Consider the following 19,335-nt stretch of genomic DNA (forward strand, 5'->3'; position numbering starts at 1 on the left):
ACATCACACCTGTGAGTGCTGTCCGTTAAACATCACACCTGTGAATGCTGTCTGTTGAACATCACACCTGTGAATGCTGTCCGTTGAACATCACACCTGTGAATGTTTTCTGTTAAACATCACACCTGTGAATGCTGTCCGTTAGACATCACACCTGTGAATGCTGTCCGTTAAACAAACATCACACCTGTGAATGCTGTCCGTTAAACATCACACCTGTGAGTGCTGTCCGTTAAACATCACACCTGTGAGTGCTGTCTGTTAAACATCACACCTGTGAGTGCTGTCCGTTAAACATCACACCTGTGAATGCTGTCCGTTAAACATCACACCTGTGAGTGCTGTCCGTTAAACATCACACCTGTGAATGCTGTCCGTTAAACATCACACCTGTGAGTGCTGTCCGTTAAACATCACACCTGTGCACAAACAGGTGAGCAACCTGCGCAAAGAGCGCGATGCCACGCTGGCCAAGGTGCAGGCGGAGAGCAGCAGCGACGCCGGCAAGGTTCGAGTCTTGCAGCGCGACAACGCCACGCTGCAGGTGCGGGTGAAGGGGCTGCTGGCAGAGATCGAGGAGCTGCGCGCGGAGAAGGACAAGCAGGCCATGGAGGCAGACAGCCTCCAGCGCACCCAGGACAAGCAGGTGGCGGACCTGCAGGCCTCTGTCAGGTCCTTGGAGGTCAGTCGGCTGTGGGCGGTTGGGTGGTGTCACTCCTTGTAATGACAGACCCCTTGCCGAGTAGGTTTTCTTTTTACACTCTGTTGTTGTGGCGATGCCTTTCATGTGAAAACGCACCCATACGCATTCAAGGAAACTGGAATTCAGAGCAAGTTTATAGTCGTGCATGGTAATAGATATACATGGATACATGTGTACATTCATGCTTCTTTACATGTACAAACATGCATACAAAATTCTTTACGAACATAGATACCAATATACAAACAAAGGTATATATATGCTTTCATGTATGCTTGCAAACAGTCCATACCTATATGCACTTATATTCCTATAGGAACATGAATACATGTATACAGACACATATGCTTTTATGTGTGCATGCATACCTATGCAAACCTGTGTACACTCTTGTACATACACATAGATATTTCAGAATGCAGCAGGTCAGTCCTTTTATGGTAATATTCAAATGTGAATTTGCTGGATGTCAACAATCACCAGAATGTATGACAGGACGTTAAAGATTTCCACCTCTCCTTCACTCCTTTTATGGTAATATTCAAATGTGAACTTGCTGGATGTCTACAATCACCGGAATGTATGACAGGACGTTAAACAGATTACCTCCTCACCTTGGTCACTTCCCCTGTTCCGTTTCACCCTGTCAGACTGTAGACATCAGCACGGGTAGGTGGGTTTCATTACTGTACACATTTCTCTGTTTGTATTTTGGCACTTTGAGACTTTTCAGTGTTACATTAATCAGTCATTGTTGTGCACAGTTTTGGCCCATTTCAAATTGATTTTTGGTTTGTATGTGAGTTTGTAGATTAGTGTTTGAAGTGTGTGTGTGTGTGTGTGTGTGTGTGTGTGTGTGTGCTAGTCTGCAGTTTTGGTGTTTTCAGTTTGAATAATGTTTGAGAATAACGAAGACTAGGAGTGGGGGTGGAAGGAATTGTTGAGGAATCCAACCAGCGCAGTCATGCGTGTGAGCGTGCGCATGCATGCAACGTGTGTTTGCTGGCACGTGTGTGTGTAGGTGAGAGAAAGAGAGAGACGTGTGACGCTTTTTGTGTGTGTCCACTACACACGTCTCTTTCCTTCCGCACCAGGTGGAGCGAGAGTCTCTGAAGCGCCAGTCAGAGACGTTCCAGCGGGAGGTGTCGGGCCACGGCGCTGAGCAGAGCAAGCTGAGGGCTCGAATCCACGAGCTGGAGCGCGAACTGGCGGTGGTGAAGGGGCAGAATGAGGAGGCGAACCACCGGGCCCAGGTGCAGCTGAGCGACCTGAAGCTGGAGATGACGAAGCAACGGGGAGAGCTGGAGAAGGAGAGGGACAAGCTGGCCAACATCGTGGACGGTGAGTGTGTCACCACTTTTCTGTAGTTTCTAAAAAAAAGTATGGGACTACGGGTCAGGGGTTTAAAAAACAAACAAAAAAAACGGGTTTTCGAGAGACCCAGTTTCGTCTTGGTTTCATTGCTTCATAACGTTCTGAATTTAATCTGTTTCAGCCTGTTTGTGCTTTCCTGGTTTCGCTTACAAGTCATCAGTGTGTGCAAATTTCTAACCAGAAATATGGATACTTTCATCATCTCACTGTATGATAGCATAAGAAGAGAGGAAGTTTCATATTTTGTCCCCAACTAACTTATGTTACTGATCATGTTGGAAGTCTTCAGTTCATAAATTCTAACATTTGTTTTTTAGTGATGGAATTACTTACCTGTTGAAATGGGTTGTCTGTGGGGAAAGTGAGGGAGCTAAGTGGCAGTACTGAATGAAGCCTGGGTCGTCCTTGTGGGGATGGCGGGGGCTTTCAGCATAAACAGCATCCCTGCCTTCTGGAAATTCTGTCCTGGAAAATTCCTCTTTTCTGTCGCTCTCTTTGTTTCTGTCTTGTTTCTTCCTTCACTGTCGTCTGCTTTTTCTGCCTTCCCAGTCCATCCCTCTTTCTTCCTTCACTGTCGTCTGCTTTTTCTGCCTTCCCAGTCCATCCCTCTTTCTTCCTTCACTGTTGTCTCCTTTTTCTGCCTTCCCAGTCCATCCCTCTTTCTTCCTTCACTGTCGTCTGCTTTTTCTGCCTTCCCAGTCCATTCCCCTTTCTTCCTTCACTGTCGTCTGCTTTTTCTGCCTTCCCAGTCCATTCCTCTTTCTTCCTTCACTGTCGTCTGCTTTTTCTGCCTTCCCAGTCCATCCCTCTTTCTTTTTTCACTGTTGTCTGCTTTTTCTGCCTTCCCAGTCCATTCCTCTTTCTTTCTTCACTGTTGTCTGCTTTTTCTGCCTTCCCAGTCCATTCCTCTTTCTTTCTTCACTGTCGTCTGCTTTTTCTGCCTTCCCAGTCCATCCCTCTTTCTTTTTTCACTGTTGTCTGCTTTTTCTGCCTTCCCAGTCCATTCCTCTTTCTTTTTTCACTGTTGTCTGCTTTTTCTGCCTTCCCAGTCCATTCCTCTTTCTTCCTTCACTGTCGTCTGCTTTTTCTGCCTTCCCAGTCCATTCCTCTTTCTTTTTTCAAGCAAGCCTTGGCACTTTTTTGTCTTTTCTGCAGTCTATGATATACTATGTGTGCTGTTTTGCTCTGGTGATCAGGTAGTGAAATTGAAAACATTGGGATGGGCGCTAGCTGCCCATTTTGCAGTGTTATTTGCCTATAGGGCCTTTTTAATGTATTTTTTGTTAGATTTTGTATTGTTTTTTTTTTATACTTTTTTTGTGATTTATTGTAATCTGGGAATAATGAATTAAGCGGAAGGGCTGACATCCTCAGCATGGCCTTGTCATATTTTGCCCTAAGGAGCGAAATGGTTAGGATGATGTGTCCTGAACTGTGTATTGTTGGTTTGTCTTGTCTTGGTGATGTAAACTTTTTGTGTGTGTGTGTGTGTTTTTTGTTTGTAGATGTGACAGTTTTGTGTTGATGCGGTTGAGCATTTTGTATGGTTTGACAGTTCTGACATGGCCCTGTGCGGTGGGCAGGACAGGGCTATAAGCAACAGTAACAAATAAACAAAAAGGCCTGACTCTTTTGGCTGCTGCAAACACCTCTCCTCCTCCTCCTCATCCACCTCCCCCCCGCCGACCCCCCCTCCATCACACCTGAAGGCTGACTGGTGTTGCAGACCTGCGGACCCAGGTGGAGATCGGGGAGCACAAGGTGAAGCAGCTGCAGACGTCCCTGGAGGACAAGGAGCGGGAGGCCGTGCAGAGGGTCACCGCCGCCAGGGAGGAGGAGTTCGTCAAGATCGCCAAGGCTGAGAACGAAAAGTAAGGGCGTGTCGCTGAAGGCGACGCTGAGAACATGTTGTCTTCTTCTTCCCGTTCATTAGACAGCCACCCCAGTCTCTGTGATGAAGGCACTGTGTCCCTGGTTTAATTACACATACTTAACCCTGACCCACTAGTGCAGACTCCGGCAGGGGTCTGATTCCTGTCCTGTGCAAACTACTACCCGCCTGTGCGTAGAAAACAAAAGTAGCTACGGCCGATGACCTCCCGAAGTAGGTTACCTCCCCTTTGCCCCCCTGACCAGCGCCCTCTTTTTCCGGCAGCCATCATGACTCCTGCTCCTGTGCTCTGCATGCAGCTAAGTTTTTTTCTCGTATTTTCTGTCTGTCTGTGGATTCTTTGGCGTTCTGGTTTTGTGTCTGATGATGAATCACAAGAGGTCACAAAACTACTTGGCCCGATTGGGCGATCAAGCTCATATTATGGCGCAATCACAGTCGACCGGCGGACTCAGGGAATACTTAGAAAAATCGTGCTGGCACTTACTTTCAAAAATTAAAATACAAAACTCATTTCGTTACTCATTGATAAGCCTTGCACACTATTAGATGATAAAAATCTCTCTATACAATTATGGGGGCTCTCACTTCTCCCCATTTCAAGTGGGCAAAAGGCCTTACAGGCCTAAAGGCCTTCATATTGACATGGTATTTTTTTGTTTTATTGTTTTTGAACAGATGTGATGTCGCTTTTACGGATCAGTCTGCATGTTTTGATGCCTCCATGAAACCAAAACTGAAACAGTGTTCCTAATCTCCCCTCATGTGGATGCCCGGGGTGGGGTGGGGGTGGGGGTCTTTCAGTATAAATAGCATCCCCGCCTTGTGGAAAGTCTGTGCTAGAAATGTGTTCTTTTCTGTTGCTGTCTTTGTTTTTTCCTTCTCTGTTGTCTGCTGTTGCTGCCTGCCCCGTTCATCCTTTCTTCCAGCGAGCAGTGACACTTTTTTTCTCTCTTCGCAGTCTGTGATGTGTGATCTGTGTTGGTTTGCTCTGATGATTAGGTAGTGATATAGTGAACTAGCTTTTCATTGTGCAGTGTTGTTTGCCAGTATGACCTGTTTATGTTTGTGTGTGTGTGTGTGTGGCTTTGAAATATTTTTATAATCATTTTGATGATTTGTTTGTAATCTGAGGATGATGAATTGGGCAGAAAATTTGACGTCCTCAAGACAGCCTAGTCTCATTTGCTTTAAGGATATTGATGGTATATTTGATATGTCATCAACTGTGCTGTTTTGCAGGTGTGTTTTTTTCTCTTTAAGATGTGACAGAGTTTCGTAGCTTTGAATTTTTAATTTTTTTTTTTTTTCTAACCTTTTCTGTGATTTGTTTGTAATGTGGGGATGATGAACTGGGCACAAGAGCTGATGTCTTCAGCACAGCACATCTTATTTGTCTAAAGGATGTTGATGGTATATATGGTATGTCATGAAATGTGTTTTTTTGCTGCTTTTTTCCCCCCCCTCTCTCCAAGATGTGTCAAGAGTTTTGTGTTTAGCTGGGCGGTTAATACAGGTAATGGTTCTGTGTGGTCAGCTGGGCGGATGGCAACGAATGAGTTTCTGATCTGTTAAAGCATCAGCAGAATCAAACCGACGTTAATTCCCTCCCTCCCCCTCCCCCCTGCCTCCCCCCCTCCCCCCCTCCCCCGTCCTGTCGTCTCCAGGTTTGAACTGGAGACCAAGCTGCAGGAGATGGAGCGGCGGAAGATTGACGAGGACGCCCGTCGCCATGCCGACCAGGAGAAGCAGGAAGGGAAGATCCAGCAGGCCATGGCCGACAAGGAGCAGGCGGAGAGAGAAACCATCAGTCTCAGGTCAGTGGGTCAAGGTCACGAGGTCAGGGGGGTTGGTATTGGAAGTTTGTAGTGAGGGGTTGTGGGGGTGATGGGGAGGGAGAAAGGGGGGTGGGTGGGGGGTGGGGGGGCAGAGAAAAGAAACAAGATGTGGTGTAGTGTGCCAGAAATAAGTGCATGTTCATAGAATGAATAAGCGCATGGACTTAAGATGAGTGAGTCGTCTCTGTGATCAGACACGCAGAGGTGTTTGTGGATTCTTGTGCATCCTGTCACATACATCCACATATATGCATTCACATCCACACACATATGTTTGCATTCACATTCTGACACATACATTTATTTATATCCACACACATACATTTATTCACATCCACATCCACACACCCAATTCACATCCACACACATACATGCATTCACATCCTCACACACCATCACACACACACATGCGTTCACATCCACACATGCACACTTTCACATCCACACACATACATGCATTCACATTCACACACAGGCATTCATATCCACACACACATACATACATGCAGCACACAAGTGCACATGCAATACCCTCCGCACACTCAGATCTACACACACACATGCACATACTCTCCTCACACACACACACATACTCCCTTCACACACACACACACACCCCTCAAACACCCACACCCACACACCCAACTACACACACACACATACACTCCTCACACACACACACACCCCTCACACACCCAACTACACACATACACACACACATACACACACACATACACACACACACACATACACACACACACACACACAGACACACACACAGACATACACACAGACACACACACAGACACACAGACTCTCACACAGACTCTCTCTCTCACTCACACACACACACACACACACACATTGCTGCACTCCTCCACCCTCCTCCTGTGATTTCAGGGCCCGCATGCAGAACTTTGAGTCACTGCAGGACACAGTGGAGCGAGAGCGTGGAGAGAATTCAGAGCTGAAGTCCAGGGTCCACCAGCTGGAGACCGACCTGGCCTCGGCCATCTCCCAGGAACAGGTCAGCAGGGGGCAGTGTGGGTGGTTGTTGCAGGCATGCCTCCCGTTACTGATGGTCCATGTTTGTTGTGGAAAATTGATAGAATTGACAGGGTGTCCTGGAAATACGGATATTTGCTGCATCTCCAGGAAAACCAAAAAATCCGACTGTAACATTTTTTTTTCTGAAGTATCTAGTGGGTACAAATGTACCCCTAGATAGCTTTCCGACCATTGCCAAAGACACTTAGTTAAGACTTAGGGAAATGCCATTTTGTGAAAAGCTAGAACTATCTGAGCAGTATCAAAGCCATATTGGTTTGATTTTCACTGGTGAAGTAACTTCGGCAAGACCAGTGCGCACGTGTGTAAGCACCGACTGTGTATGTTTGCTGAGATGTTCCAGAAAATGATACCTTGTCCCGGATTCTAACGTGTATTGTTCCTGAAAAGCAAATGTGTGGGAAGGCATGCCTGTTGTTTTTTTGCTGCCCCATCTTCTGTTGAGACTCGGGAGCAGTGCTGTTCTACTGTGTTGATGGTATATTCAGAAGGAAAGATGCCAGAGGCACTTCCGATGTACATGACAGGGAAGGTTTGCAGACCTACTTTTGTTTGATTTTCCTGAAGGTTCCCCGGTCATTTTCAGCGAGGACGGTGTGTGTATGCGCGTCTCGGTTTCCCCTTTTTTCCAGGTCACTGAAAGGGTGAAATTTTATCGTGGAAATGGCCATTCTGACAAAAGGATTTGGAATATTTTCGGTGCCTATTTTGTAAGTTTTGCAAGATATATTTGGTTTTGTAATTATACCCATTATTTGCTTTCATCTTCTGTGTTTACTTTGACCATGTCTCTAGTCACATTTCTGCCATTGTGTATTCGAACTGATCCGTTTATAAACTGTGCCAAAAAGTTGTCTGAACACAGGCAGTGCAAAAGCCAGTCACAGCGGTGGGCTGCCCATGACGTCATATGACCTACTTGTTGCTCTGCAAGCCACACAAGGACCACCACAAAGCGGGCCTGCAAACCTTCCCTAATATCTCCACCTGGAAATGCTGTGTTAGAAATTTCCTCTTTTCTAGCCTCTTTTTTTTTGGTTTTTTTGTTGTTTCTGCCCCATGATCTGCATTGTTTCAGTGGCATTACTCCCACACGCTGTTCATTCTGAGTCCCCCATACACAGCCACACCTGGGTTTGTCTGTCGCAGTCTTGCCCCCGGCAGACCACAGGGAAATATCAGTGTTACATCACCAGGAGATGGGTTTTTTTTTCAACACGTTGTTGGCTCTGCTTAGAGTTGAGTATGCTGTTGGCTCAAGTGGGAAGAGAGGGACCACACGGTTGAGGGTCATCCGCTTCACTGATGTGTCTGTGGGAATGTTGCTCCTCACATTCCCGGACCAACGCTGCAGGTGTCTGTGTCTTGTCTGTGTCTGGGATGTGTGATGAGAGCACAGCCTTGTCAGATAGTCTCAAAGCTGAACGGGCCCCCCATAGCAACATGGTCATCACCCCCATTGTCATCTTGAAATAGAGAAAACAAAATGTCCCAAATTCATTTATTGAAAAAAAAAAAAAAAAAAAAAAATCCCAGTCCACGAATGGGACACTTGGTCCCTAGTTAGGTGAATGACGGTTAGACCACCACTCCATGTGTTTCTGAAGTGCATTTCTTGCACGCTAGTTAAGCAAGGTTCTTGCCAGTTAAGACCAGGTAGCCTTCAAATCAGCCTTGCCATGAGGTAACCTCGCCACTCGCTGTCTTGCGCTGCTCGCTGGCTTGCAAGCGTGCTCACGATTAAGAAACATGTCTCTGATGTTGGGCGCCCCCTGTTCGGCCCTGCAGGACCTGACGGACCAGATGATCAAGCTGCGGAACGAGGCGGGGCTGTCCCGGCAGGAGCTGCAGCTGACGCGGCAGCAGTTCGACAAGCTGCAGGCCAACCACGACGCCATCCTGGCGCAGCAACGCGCAGCCCTGCAGGAGGACCGAGCACAGGTGGAGGGCCGTGTGTCGGAGCTCGATTCTCAGTTGTCGTCCATGCACGACAAGTACAGCCACGCTTCTTGCGTTCATAAAAAGGTTTGTGTGTGTGGAGGGGGGTTACGGGGGGAGGGGGGGGTGAAGAGGGGAGGTGGAGGGTGTGTGTTTGTGTGGGTTGGGTGGGTGGGTGAATGGGTGTGTGTTGGGTGGGGTGTGTGTGTGTGTGTTGCATATGTGTGTGTGAATTGTGTTGAGTGTTGTGTTGGGATAGTGGTGTGGTGTGGGATAGTTGTGTATGTTGTGTGCTTTGCATATGTGTTTTGTATGCGTGTGTGTGTGTGTGCATGCACATGTGTGCATGAAGGAATTACAGAGAATGCTCAGAGGACAATTGTTGCATTCAGCTCTTGAATAGCTGTGTGCTGTTGATTTGTGTGTGTGTGTGTGTGTGTGTGTGTGTGTGTGTGTGTGTGTGTGCATGCTGCTGATGTCACAGATTGTGTGTGTGGGTGTGTGTGTGTGTGCTGTTTATGTGTGTTTGTACTGTTAATGTGTGTGTGTGTACTTTAATGTGTTTGAGTACTGTTAATGTCTGTGTGTTTGTGTGTGTGCATGCGCTGCTGGTGCTCATAATTGTGTGTGTGTGTGTGTGTGTGCATAATGACACACGTGTGTGTGTGTGTCTCCAGCTGAAGAAGAAGTACAGCCGGGTGACGGAACACCTGAAGGACAAGATCCAGATTCTGCAGGCCACCAACAAGGAGCTAGAGATGGAGAAGGAAGCTCTGCAGTGAGTGCACCTGTCCCTTTCTTTTTGTCTCCTCTGTAGTGCAGCTGTACTTTTTTCTTCTTCTGTAGTGTGGCTGTCCTCTTGACTGTCTTCTGTAGTGTGGCTGTCCTCTTGTCTGTCTTCTGTAGTGTGGCTGTCCTCTTGTCTGTCTTCTGTAGTGTGGCTGTCCTCTTGACTGTCTTCTGTAGTGTGGCTGTCCTCTTGTCTGTCTTCTGTAGTGTGGCTGTCCTCTTGTCTGTCTTCTGTAGTGTGGCTGTCCTCTTGTCTGCTGTAGTGTGGCTGTCCTCTTGACTGTCTTCTGTAGTGTGGTCTGTAGTGTGGCTGTCCTCTTGACTGTCTTCTGTAGTGTGGCTGTCCTCTTGTCTGTCTTCTGTAGTGTGGCTGTCCTCTTGTCTGTCTTCTGTAGTGTGGCTGTCCTCTTGACTGTCTTCTGTAGTGTGGCTGTCCTCTTGACTGTCTTCTGTAGTGTGGCTGTCCTCTTGTCTGTCTTCTGTAGTGTGGCTGTCCTCTTGTCTGTCTTCTGTAGTGTGGCTGTCCTCTTGTCTGTCTTCTGTAGTGTGGCTGTCCTCTTGTCTGTCTTCTGTAGTGTGGCTGTCCTCTTGTCTGTCTTCTGTAGTGTGGCTGTCCTCTTGTCTGTCTTCTGTAGTGTGGCTGTCCTCTTGTCTGTCTTCTGTAGTGTGGCTGTCCTCTTGTCTGTCTTCTGTAGTGTGGCTGTCCTCTTGTCTGTCTTCTGTAGTGTGGCTGTCCTCTTGTCTGTCTTCTGTAGTGTGGCTGTCCTCTTGTCTGTCTTCTGTAGTGTGGCTGTCCTCTTGTCTGTCTTCTGTAGTGTGGCTGTCCTCTTGTCTGTCTTCTGTAGTGTGGCTGTCCTCTTGACTGTCTTCTGTAGTGTGGCTGTCCTCTTGTCTGTCTTCTGTAGTGTGGCTGTCCTCTTGTCTGTCTGCTGTAGTGTGGCTGTCCTCTTGACTGTCTTCTGTAGTGTGGCTGTCCTCTTGTCTGTCTTCTGTAGTGTGGCTGTCCTCTTGTCTGTCTTCTGTAGTGTGGCTGTCCTCTTGTCTGTCTTCTGTAGTGTGGCTGTCCTCTTGACTGTCTTCTGTAGTGTGGCTGTCCTCTTGTCTGTCTTCTGTAGTGTGGCTGTCCTCTTGTCTGTCTTCTGTAGTGTGGCTGTCCTCTTGACTGTCTGCTGTAGTGTGGCTGTCCTCTTGACTGTCTTCTGTAGTGTGGCTGTCCTCTTGTCTGTCTTCTGTAGTGTGGCTGTCCTCTTGTCTGTCTTCTGTAGTGTGGCTGTCCTCTTGTCTGTCTTCTGTAGTGTGGCTGTCCTCTTGTCTGTCTTCTGTAGTGTGGCTGTCCTCTTGTCTGTCTTCTGTAGTGTGGCTGTCCTCTTGACTGTCTTCTGTAGTGTGGCTGTCCTCTTGTCTGTCTTCTGTAGTGTGGCTGTCCTCTTGACTGTCTTCTGTAGTGTGGCTGTCCTCTTGTCTGTCTTCTGTAGTGTGGCTGTCCTCTTGTCTGTCTTCTGTAGTGTGGCTGTCCTCTTGACTGTCTTCTGTAGTGTGGCTGTCCTCTTGACTGTCTTCTGTAGTGTGGCTGTCCTCTTGACTGTCTTCTGTAGTGTGGCTGTCCTCTTGTCTGCTGTAGTGTGGCTGTCCTCTTGTCTGCTGTAGTGTGGCTGTCCTCTTGACTGTCTTCTGTAGTGTGGCTGTCCTCTTGTCTGCTGTAGTGTGGCTGTCCTCTTGTCTGTCTTCTGTAGTGTGGCTGTCCTCTTGTCTGTCTTCTGTAGTGTGGCTGTCCTCTTGACTGTCTTCTGTAGTGTGGCTGTCCTCTTGACTGTCTTCTGTAGTGTGGCTGTCCTCTTGTCTGTCTTCTGTAGTGTGGCTGTCCTCTTGTCTGTCTTCTGTAGTGTGGCTGTCCTCTTGACTGTCTTCTGTAGTGTGGCTGTCCTCTTGTCTGTCTTCTGTAGTGTGGCTGTCCTCCTCTTGTCTGTCTTCTGTAGTGTGGCTGTCCTCTTGACTGTCTTCTGTAGTGTGGCTGTCCTCTTGTCTGTCTTCTGTAGTGTGGCTGTCCTCTTGTCTGTCTTCTGTAGTGTGGCTGTCCTCCTCTTGTCTGTCTTCTGTAGTGTGGCTGTCCTCTTGACTGTCTTCTGTAGTGTGGCTGTCCTCTTGTCTGTCTTCTGTAGTGTGGCTGTCCTCTTGTCTGTCTTCTGTAGTGTGGCTGTCCTCTTGACTGTCTTCTGTAGTGTGGCTGTCCTCTTGACTGTCTTCTGTAGTGTGGTCTGTAGTGTGGCTGTCCTCTTGACTGTCTGCTGTAGTGTGGCTGTCCTCTTGACTGTCTTCTGTAGTGTGGCTGTCCTCTTGTCTGCTGTAGTGTGGCTGTCCTCTTGTCTGTCTTCTTGTTCTCTTTACTGTCTGTCATGATGATGATGATGATGATGATAATTTCCCCATGTGTCCATAATAATTGCCTTATATGCCCTGTAATGATTACGGTATTAATACCCCATGTGCCCATGATAATTTGGGTGTCCTATAATGATTTTGGCATTAATTGCCCCATGTACCCATTGTAATTGCCCTATGTGCCCTATAATAATTATGGTATTAATTGCCCCGTGTGCCCAATAATGATACTGATTGTCCCATGTGCCCCTAATGATTGCCCTATGTGTCCTATTATGATTATGGTATTAATATCTCTGTGTGCCCAGTGATGATTATTATTGTGCCATGTGCTCATAATAATCTCCCTAAATGCTCTATGATTATGGTTTTAATTGCCCCATGTGCCCATAATGATTGCCCTATGTGCCCTATGATGATTTTGGTATTAATTGGTCCATGTGTCCAATGATAATAATTGCCCCATGTGCCCATACTACTACTATTACCACAACTACTACTGATACTATGTGGCCTCTGTGCCCCTGTCTAATAAATGCCCCCTGGTCCCCATGATGATAATGATAATTGTCCCCAAGTGCCTGATAATGACAATATGTGCCCCAAGTGCCCTAGTAATGACAATATGTGCCCCAAGTGCCCTAATATTGATAATAATAAATGCCCCAAGTGCCTGATAATGACATTATGTGCCCCAAGTGCCCTAATAATAATAATAATAAATGCCCCAAGTGCCCTAATAATGACAATATGTGCCCCAAGTGCCCTAATAATGATAATAATAAATTCCCCAAGTGCCCTAATAATGATAATAATAAATGCCCAAAGTGCCCTAATAATGATAATTACAAGTGCCCAAAGTGCCCTAATAATGATAATTACAAGTGCCCAAAGTGCCCTAATAATAATAATAAATGCCCAAAGTGCCCTTATAATGATGATAATAAATGCCCCAGGTGTCCTAATAATAGTAATAACAATAATAATAATATATGATAATATTAATAATGATAATGAGAACAATAATAAAACTTTCCATTCCCGTACACTTCCTCCCTCCCCACCCCCCCCACCCCCTGACAGGAAATGCGTGCCAGCGGACCAGTACGCCCGGCTGAAGAAGCAGTGGAAGGACCTGTACCGGCGCCACCAGGAGTTCCGCTCCATCATCCTGGGCTACCTGCCCCACAACCTGGTCATCGGCCAGGGCAGGGCCCCCCCTTGCAAAGTGGATCCCAGGGCAAACCTGGATGCCACAATGCCCAACGTCACCTTCATGGAGCAGGAGATGGTGAGTGGGGGGGGGGGGGGGGGGGGGGGGGGGGGCAGTTGTGGGGTGACTGTTTATGGGTGTTTTAAAAATTTTTTTTACACCATATGATAGATTGACATAAGTTTGTATGATAGTCAGTCGTGTCTGACCATGACCACCAGAACAGCAGAGGAGGCAACTGCTGTCCCGACTATCTGGGCTGGAATTTGATTATAGTGGAGAGTGTCTTGCCCAAGTTACATCCCCACTCTCTCGGCCAAGAGGGTTTTAGGACAGTCGGCGTTGGGATGGTTCCCACAGGCCAACTAGGCCCCCAAGGCTGCAGCACTAAGAGCCAGTGCAATTTTGCCTCCTAGTTTGATAGTCGTAGTCCTTCACAAAAGACTAAGCTGTAAATGATTTCCCATTGCAATTGAGAAACGATTGATAATACAGCTCTCACTTGGCTGTTGGCCCAACTGTAAACTTAATCAATCTGTGATATGAGCGGAGTGTTGGACGTCAGTTTACATTTGGGCCAACAGCAGAGTTAGAGCTGTGTGATAAGTGGTTTCCCCTCTGCAACGGAAAATCCTTTTAATTACACATACTTAACCGTGACCCACTAGTGCAGACTCCGGCAGGGGTCTGATTCCTGTCCTGTGTCATTTATTGCTCAGTCTTTTGTGGAGGACTATGACTCTCAAACTAAGAGGCAAGATTGCAGTGGGTCTTGCGGGCTGGTAGGCCTTTGGAAACCGTCCTCACGCTGACTGTCCTAAAACCCTCGTTGCCAAGAGAGTGGGGATGTACCTTGGGCAAGACGCTCCGCTATAATCAAATTGTAGCCCAGATAGTTGGGACAACGGCTACCACCCCTGCTGTTCTGATGGTCATAGTTAGACATGACTGTTGTACACAAGTTGTGGTTTTTTTGGGTTTTTTTCACTCTATTTTGTGTGTGTGTATTTGTTCTGTACATTTTAAGAACATCCCAGTGACCTGCTCTGTGAACAGGCATTGTGTTCTTTACATATTCAGTGTGTCAGGGACGCATATTTATGTGCTGTCAAAAGCCCTTTTCTTGTCAGAACTATTGTTAATAGGTTTTGTCACCTTTCCAAACTAATGAAGCTGGGTTTTTTTCTTCTGGATTAACCTCTTAACTGCTGCTGACAAATGTATCTGTGGATAACGTTTTGTGGCTTCAGTGGGAAAAGATTCAGCTTACAGGCGAGGATCTCAGTTATTCTTTATTTCAACATTTTCTTCTTCAGATTGCATTTCTTTTCTTCAGCAGAATCAAACACACCGCTTATCGGTGCACAAAACATAGTAACTGCATTTTTTCTTAATGTCACACTGATGCTATTTGACCAAGGTTCATAAGTCAAGGGTTTGAAACAACTACTCACACTGTGCTATTTGACCAAGGTTCATAAGTCAAGGGTTTGAAACAACTACTCACACTGTGCTCTTTGACCAAGGTTCATAAGTCAAGGGTTTGAAACAACTACTCACACTGTGCTATTTGACCAAGGTTCATAAGTCAAGGGTTTGAAACAACTACTCACACTGTGCTCTTTGACCAAGGTTCATAAGTCAAGGGTTTGAAACAACAACTCACACTGTGCTCTTTGACCAAGGTTCATAAGTCAAGGGTTTGAAACAACAACTCACACTGTGCTCTTTGACCAAGGTTCATAAGTCAAGGGTTTGAAACAACTACTCACACTGTGCTCTTTGAGGACTCTGATTTCCTGCCGTGAAGGAATGTTTCTAATATTTTTGAAAATTTTTATCATTTGTTCTTTAGATATTTATTTATATTTATTTATCGAAGGCTGAGTGCTTGCAGATTGGTGTAAGCTTAGAGTTGGGTCAGGAGCAGATTGAGAGCTGTATGATCAGCAGATTGGTGTAAGCGTAGAGTTGGGTCAGGAGCAGATTGAGAGCTGTATGATCAGCAGATTGGTGTAAGCTTAGAGTTGGGTCAGGAGCAGATTGAGAGCTGTATGATCAGCAGATTGGTGTAAGCGTAGAGTTGGGTCAGGAGCAGATTGAGAGCTGTATGATCAGCAGATTGGTGTAAGCTTAGAGTTGGGTCAGGAGCAGAGGGAGAGCTGTATGATCAGCAGATTGGTGTAAGCTTTGAGTTGGGTCAGGAGCAGATTGAGAGCTGTATGATCAGCAGATTGGTGTAAGCGTAGAGTTGGGTCAGGAGCAGATTGAGAGCTGTATGATCAGCAGATTGGTGTAAGCTTAGAGTTGGGTCAGGAGCAGATTGAGAGCTGTATGATCAGCAGATTGGTGTAAGCGTAGAGTTGGGTCAGGAGCAGATTGAGAGCTGTATGATCAGCAGATTGGTGTAAGCTTAGAGTTGGGTCAGGAGCAGAGGGAGAGCTGTATGATCAGCAGATTGGTGTAAGCTTTGAGTTGGGTCAGGAGCAGATTGAGAGCTGTATGATCAGCAGATTGGTGTAAGCGTAGAGTTGGGCCAGGAGCAGATTGAGAGCTGTATGATCAGCAGATTGGTGTAAGCGTAGAGTTGGGTCAGGAGCAGATTGAGAGCTGTATGATCAGCAGATTGGTGTAAGCTTAGAGTTGGGTCAGGAGCAGAGGGAGAGCTGTATGATCAGCAGATTGGTGTAAGCTTTGAGTTGGGTCAGGAGCAGATTGAGAGCTGTATGATCAGCAGATTGGTGTAAGCGTAGAGTTGGGTCAGGAGCAGATTGAGAGCTGTATGATCAGCAGATTGGTGTAAGCGTAGAGTTGGGTCAGGAGCAGATTGAGAGCTGTATGATCAGCAGATTGGTGTAAGCGTAGAGTTGGGTCAGGAGCAGATTGAGAGCTGTATGATCAGCAGATTGGTGTAAGCTTAGAGTTGGGTCAGGAGCAGATTGAGAGCTGTATGATCAATGGTCTGTCCACTGCAGAAGGAATTCATTTACAGCTTTGTCTTTTGTGGATTACTATGATTCCCAAACTGGGAGGCAAGACTGCACTGGCCCTTGGGTGCTGGTTGGCCTACGGGAAGCATCCAAACACTGACTGTCCTAAAACCCTCTTTGCCGAGAGAGTCAGAATATACCTTGGGCAAGATGTTCCACTATAATCAAATTCTAGTGCAGATAACCGGGGCGGTATTTGCCTCTTCTGCTGTCCTGAGGGTGTTAGACACAACTTATTTATTTTGCTGCTGATTTTGTATGTGGCTTAAAACTAAAAATGCTTGTGATAATATTTTGAAAACATCTTGACAGGTTGTGTTACACTTGGTAAAGAAAAAAAAGGATTTGAGTCCTAAATGAATAATATAGTTCATGGTACAGTTCAAGACGGCAAATGATTTCTGCTTTCTAGAACTGGAGCGTTGGATGTGGTGTGGTGGTTGTGGGAGTTTGAAAAGCCTGTGTTACTTTCTGTTTCCAGCCCTAGGGCGGTGGGTAAGAGATGGCTGGGGGAACGGACTGTCACTGTGGTTTCTGGCTTGGTCTCTGGTCGTCTGCTGTTTTCAGCCTACTTTTTTTTTCCCCCCATAATTCATTCATTTACTTATTTTCATTTTCTTTTCTTTTCATTTTCTTTGTTGTTTTTTGTGTTTGTGCTGTGCTGTTCGTTATCACTGTGGCTTTGGGCTTGTTCTCCCGTTCTTTTTTTTTTTTTTTAGAAAAGGTAAATGTTCATTCTTTATTTTATATTATTTCATTTATTGATTTAATATTGATTGATTGATGATTTACTTATTTATTTATTTACTTATTTTATCTGTTTGCTTATTTATTTATTCATGTATTGATTTATTTATTTTTCGCTATTCATTATCTCTGTGGTTTCTGGGTCTGGTATGAAAAAAAAATTGACTATTTTTGAAAAATGATTTATGTATGTATACATGTATATGTGTATTATCATTTTTGGCTGTTTGTTTGTTTATGGGAGGCACAGTCATTGAGGATGTTGGTGGAAAGTTTTCAGTTTTTCTGTCGGGGTTTTGTTGTTGTTATAGTGTGGTGTTTCTGTGTATGCGTCTGTTAGTACCCGGATGGATAAGTGTTGTGCGTTAACCCTGTGATGTTGTTTGGAGTGGTGTGCACTGACTGTTTGAACATGTGAAAGGTCCGCAGTGAGTGAGATGGAGGTGTTTGGGGGAAGGATTGAGACTGGATTGTTTGGAAGGGACAGGTGAAGGGTGTTCTGATAGAATCCTGTTTCACGTACATAAATGTCAAACAGATAAATTTGATAGCCAAAGGAGTAATGCAAAATTCAGGTGTGTACGATGATTGTGTGTGTGTGTGTGTGTGTGTGTAGTAAGTATAGGTATACCTGTGAATTCAGAAGAAAATTAGCGGGAAAATGCAAGAACTGGGGTGGTAATTTCACTAATAGATAAAAACATTCTTCCATTGTATCTAAGATATCCATGACCATTTCTTGTATGTGTGCTTTTGTTTAATGAAAATGGTCTCAAAATGCATAGCATGGTGACCAAACAGTGAATTCCAAGAGAAATGTTTCTGTTTGTATTACCTCCATAGACTGGGGGAAAGGCAAATCTTGTCCCTCAACCAGTTTTCACAGTTTTCTCTGGATGATGCATAGTGTGTGATACATGATGATAATTTAATTTGTAAAGCGCCTTTCATTGTAAAACATGCTAGATTAAGCTTTACGATGTAGAAATGAATGTTTGCTTTGCATGGTAATAATGATCTGTGTACACAATGATGACTGTATATCTTTCTTTCTTTAAAGTTCTTTCTACTTGTGTTGTATTAGCCGGATCTGGAAATGGTTGAAATTTAACTGTGTAAAATGATAGTGCAAGGACATGACAGGCGAGTGGTTAGAGCACTGGACTTTGAATCCTGGGGTCTTGGTGATGTCTGTCGGGTTGAGGGTGTCTGTCGGGTTGAGGGAGGAGAGAGTTTTTATCTCCCAGGTCAGCATGTGCCCAAATCATTTTCCTGCGTATATTCCTGTAGAACATGAAATAAGCACATCAAGGGTCCTTATTCCCATGCCTGTGGAGACAGTGTGTTATGATTTATCCTTTTATTTTGTCATATTTCATTTCATTTTTATTTATGTTAACGTTTTGTGCAAACAAGTCAGGAATCTGCTGCTTTAAAGAAAAAAGATTTTTTATCTCTTACGACAGATTATAGTGTATGGTATATGGGTCTGTCCACAGATTCTGACACCACCATGAAAGTTTTTTTAAAAATATTTTGTTATGTCATATTATTTTGTTTCGTTATTATGTTAATGTTTTGCACAAACCATTGAAGAATATGCTTGTGGGTCTGTCCACATATTCTGACACCACCATGAAAGTTGGGTTTTTTAAAAATATTTTATGTCATATTATTTTGTTTCATTGTTATGTTTTGCACAAACCATTCAAGAATATGCTTGTGGGTCTGTCCACATATTCTGACACCACCATGAAAGTTAAAAAGAAAAAATTTTGTTATGTCATATTATTTTGTTTCATTATGATGTTATATTTTGCACAAAGCATTGAAGAATATGCTTGTTTGCTCTGCTTGCTTGGTCCCGTAGCTCCGCGCTGAACTGTCTGGTCACCACGATACAGACTCGTGCACTATCCCTCTCCTTTCTGGACGATCATGTGTGAGTGATTGTGTCTCAGCAAATGTCAGCCCTGTCCACTGTTCAGTGTTGTCAGACCATTTCTTCCTTTGTCTGCCTCTTCTTCTTCTCTTCCCCCTCTAGCGTTCCTTGGAGGATGGCTCTGGCAAGGCCGTTTGATCTTGTGGTGTGACTGTCCCATTTCAGTTTCCATTTGTTCATGATGGTCAGTAGGTCATTGTGTGGCCCAATATGTGGAGTGATGGTCTGGTGCCCTGCTCGTTGGTGATGTGTAAGAGAATCCAGATGCCCAACATCTTTCGATAGCATCTTCTGCAGTTCTGCCGTGAGAGTCGACGTCTTGCAAGCGTACAAAAATATGGACAGTACAATGCACGCGTGAGTCTGACGTTGTGACTGATGGTGATTGTGCTGTTGTTCCACATGGGCTTCATTCTTTCCACTGGCACAGTTGTTTGAGCAGCTCTTGCATGAATCTCTGGCT

General features: G+C 45.4%; 1 protein-coding gene across 3 annotated transcripts in view; it reads left to right on the forward strand.

The window, feature by feature from the left end:
• LOC143284928 (uncharacterized) overlaps positions 1 to 19,335 on the forward strand; it is a 39,453-nt gene that overhangs the window by 7,362 nt on the left and 12,756 nt on the right. For all 3 annotated transcript variants that reach the window (XM_076592076.1, XM_076592078.1, XM_076592077.1), the window contains exons 5-12: positions 434 to 682; positions 1,798 to 2,044; positions 3,804 to 3,948; positions 5,636 to 5,785; positions 6,707 to 6,833; positions 8,663 to 8,899; positions 9,490 to 9,590; positions 13,064 to 13,271. In XM_076592076.1, coding sequence (XP_076448191.1) covers positions 434 to 682; positions 1,798 to 2,044; positions 3,804 to 3,948; positions 5,636 to 5,785; positions 6,707 to 6,833; positions 8,663 to 8,899; positions 9,490 to 9,590; positions 13,064 to 13,271 — 1,464 coding nt within the window. The remainder of the gene's footprint in view (positions 1 to 433; positions 683 to 1,797; positions 2,045 to 3,803; positions 3,949 to 5,635; positions 5,786 to 6,706; positions 6,834 to 8,662; positions 8,900 to 9,489; positions 9,591 to 13,063; positions 13,272 to 19,335) is intronic.

The sequence above is a fragment of the Babylonia areolata genome, chromosome 8, assembly GCF_041734735.1.
Source record: "Babylonia areolata isolate BAREFJ2019XMU chromosome 8, ASM4173473v1, whole genome shotgun sequence".
NCBI classification, from domain to species: Eukaryota; Metazoa; Mollusca; class Gastropoda; order Neogastropoda; family Buccinidae; genus Babylonia; species Babylonia areolata.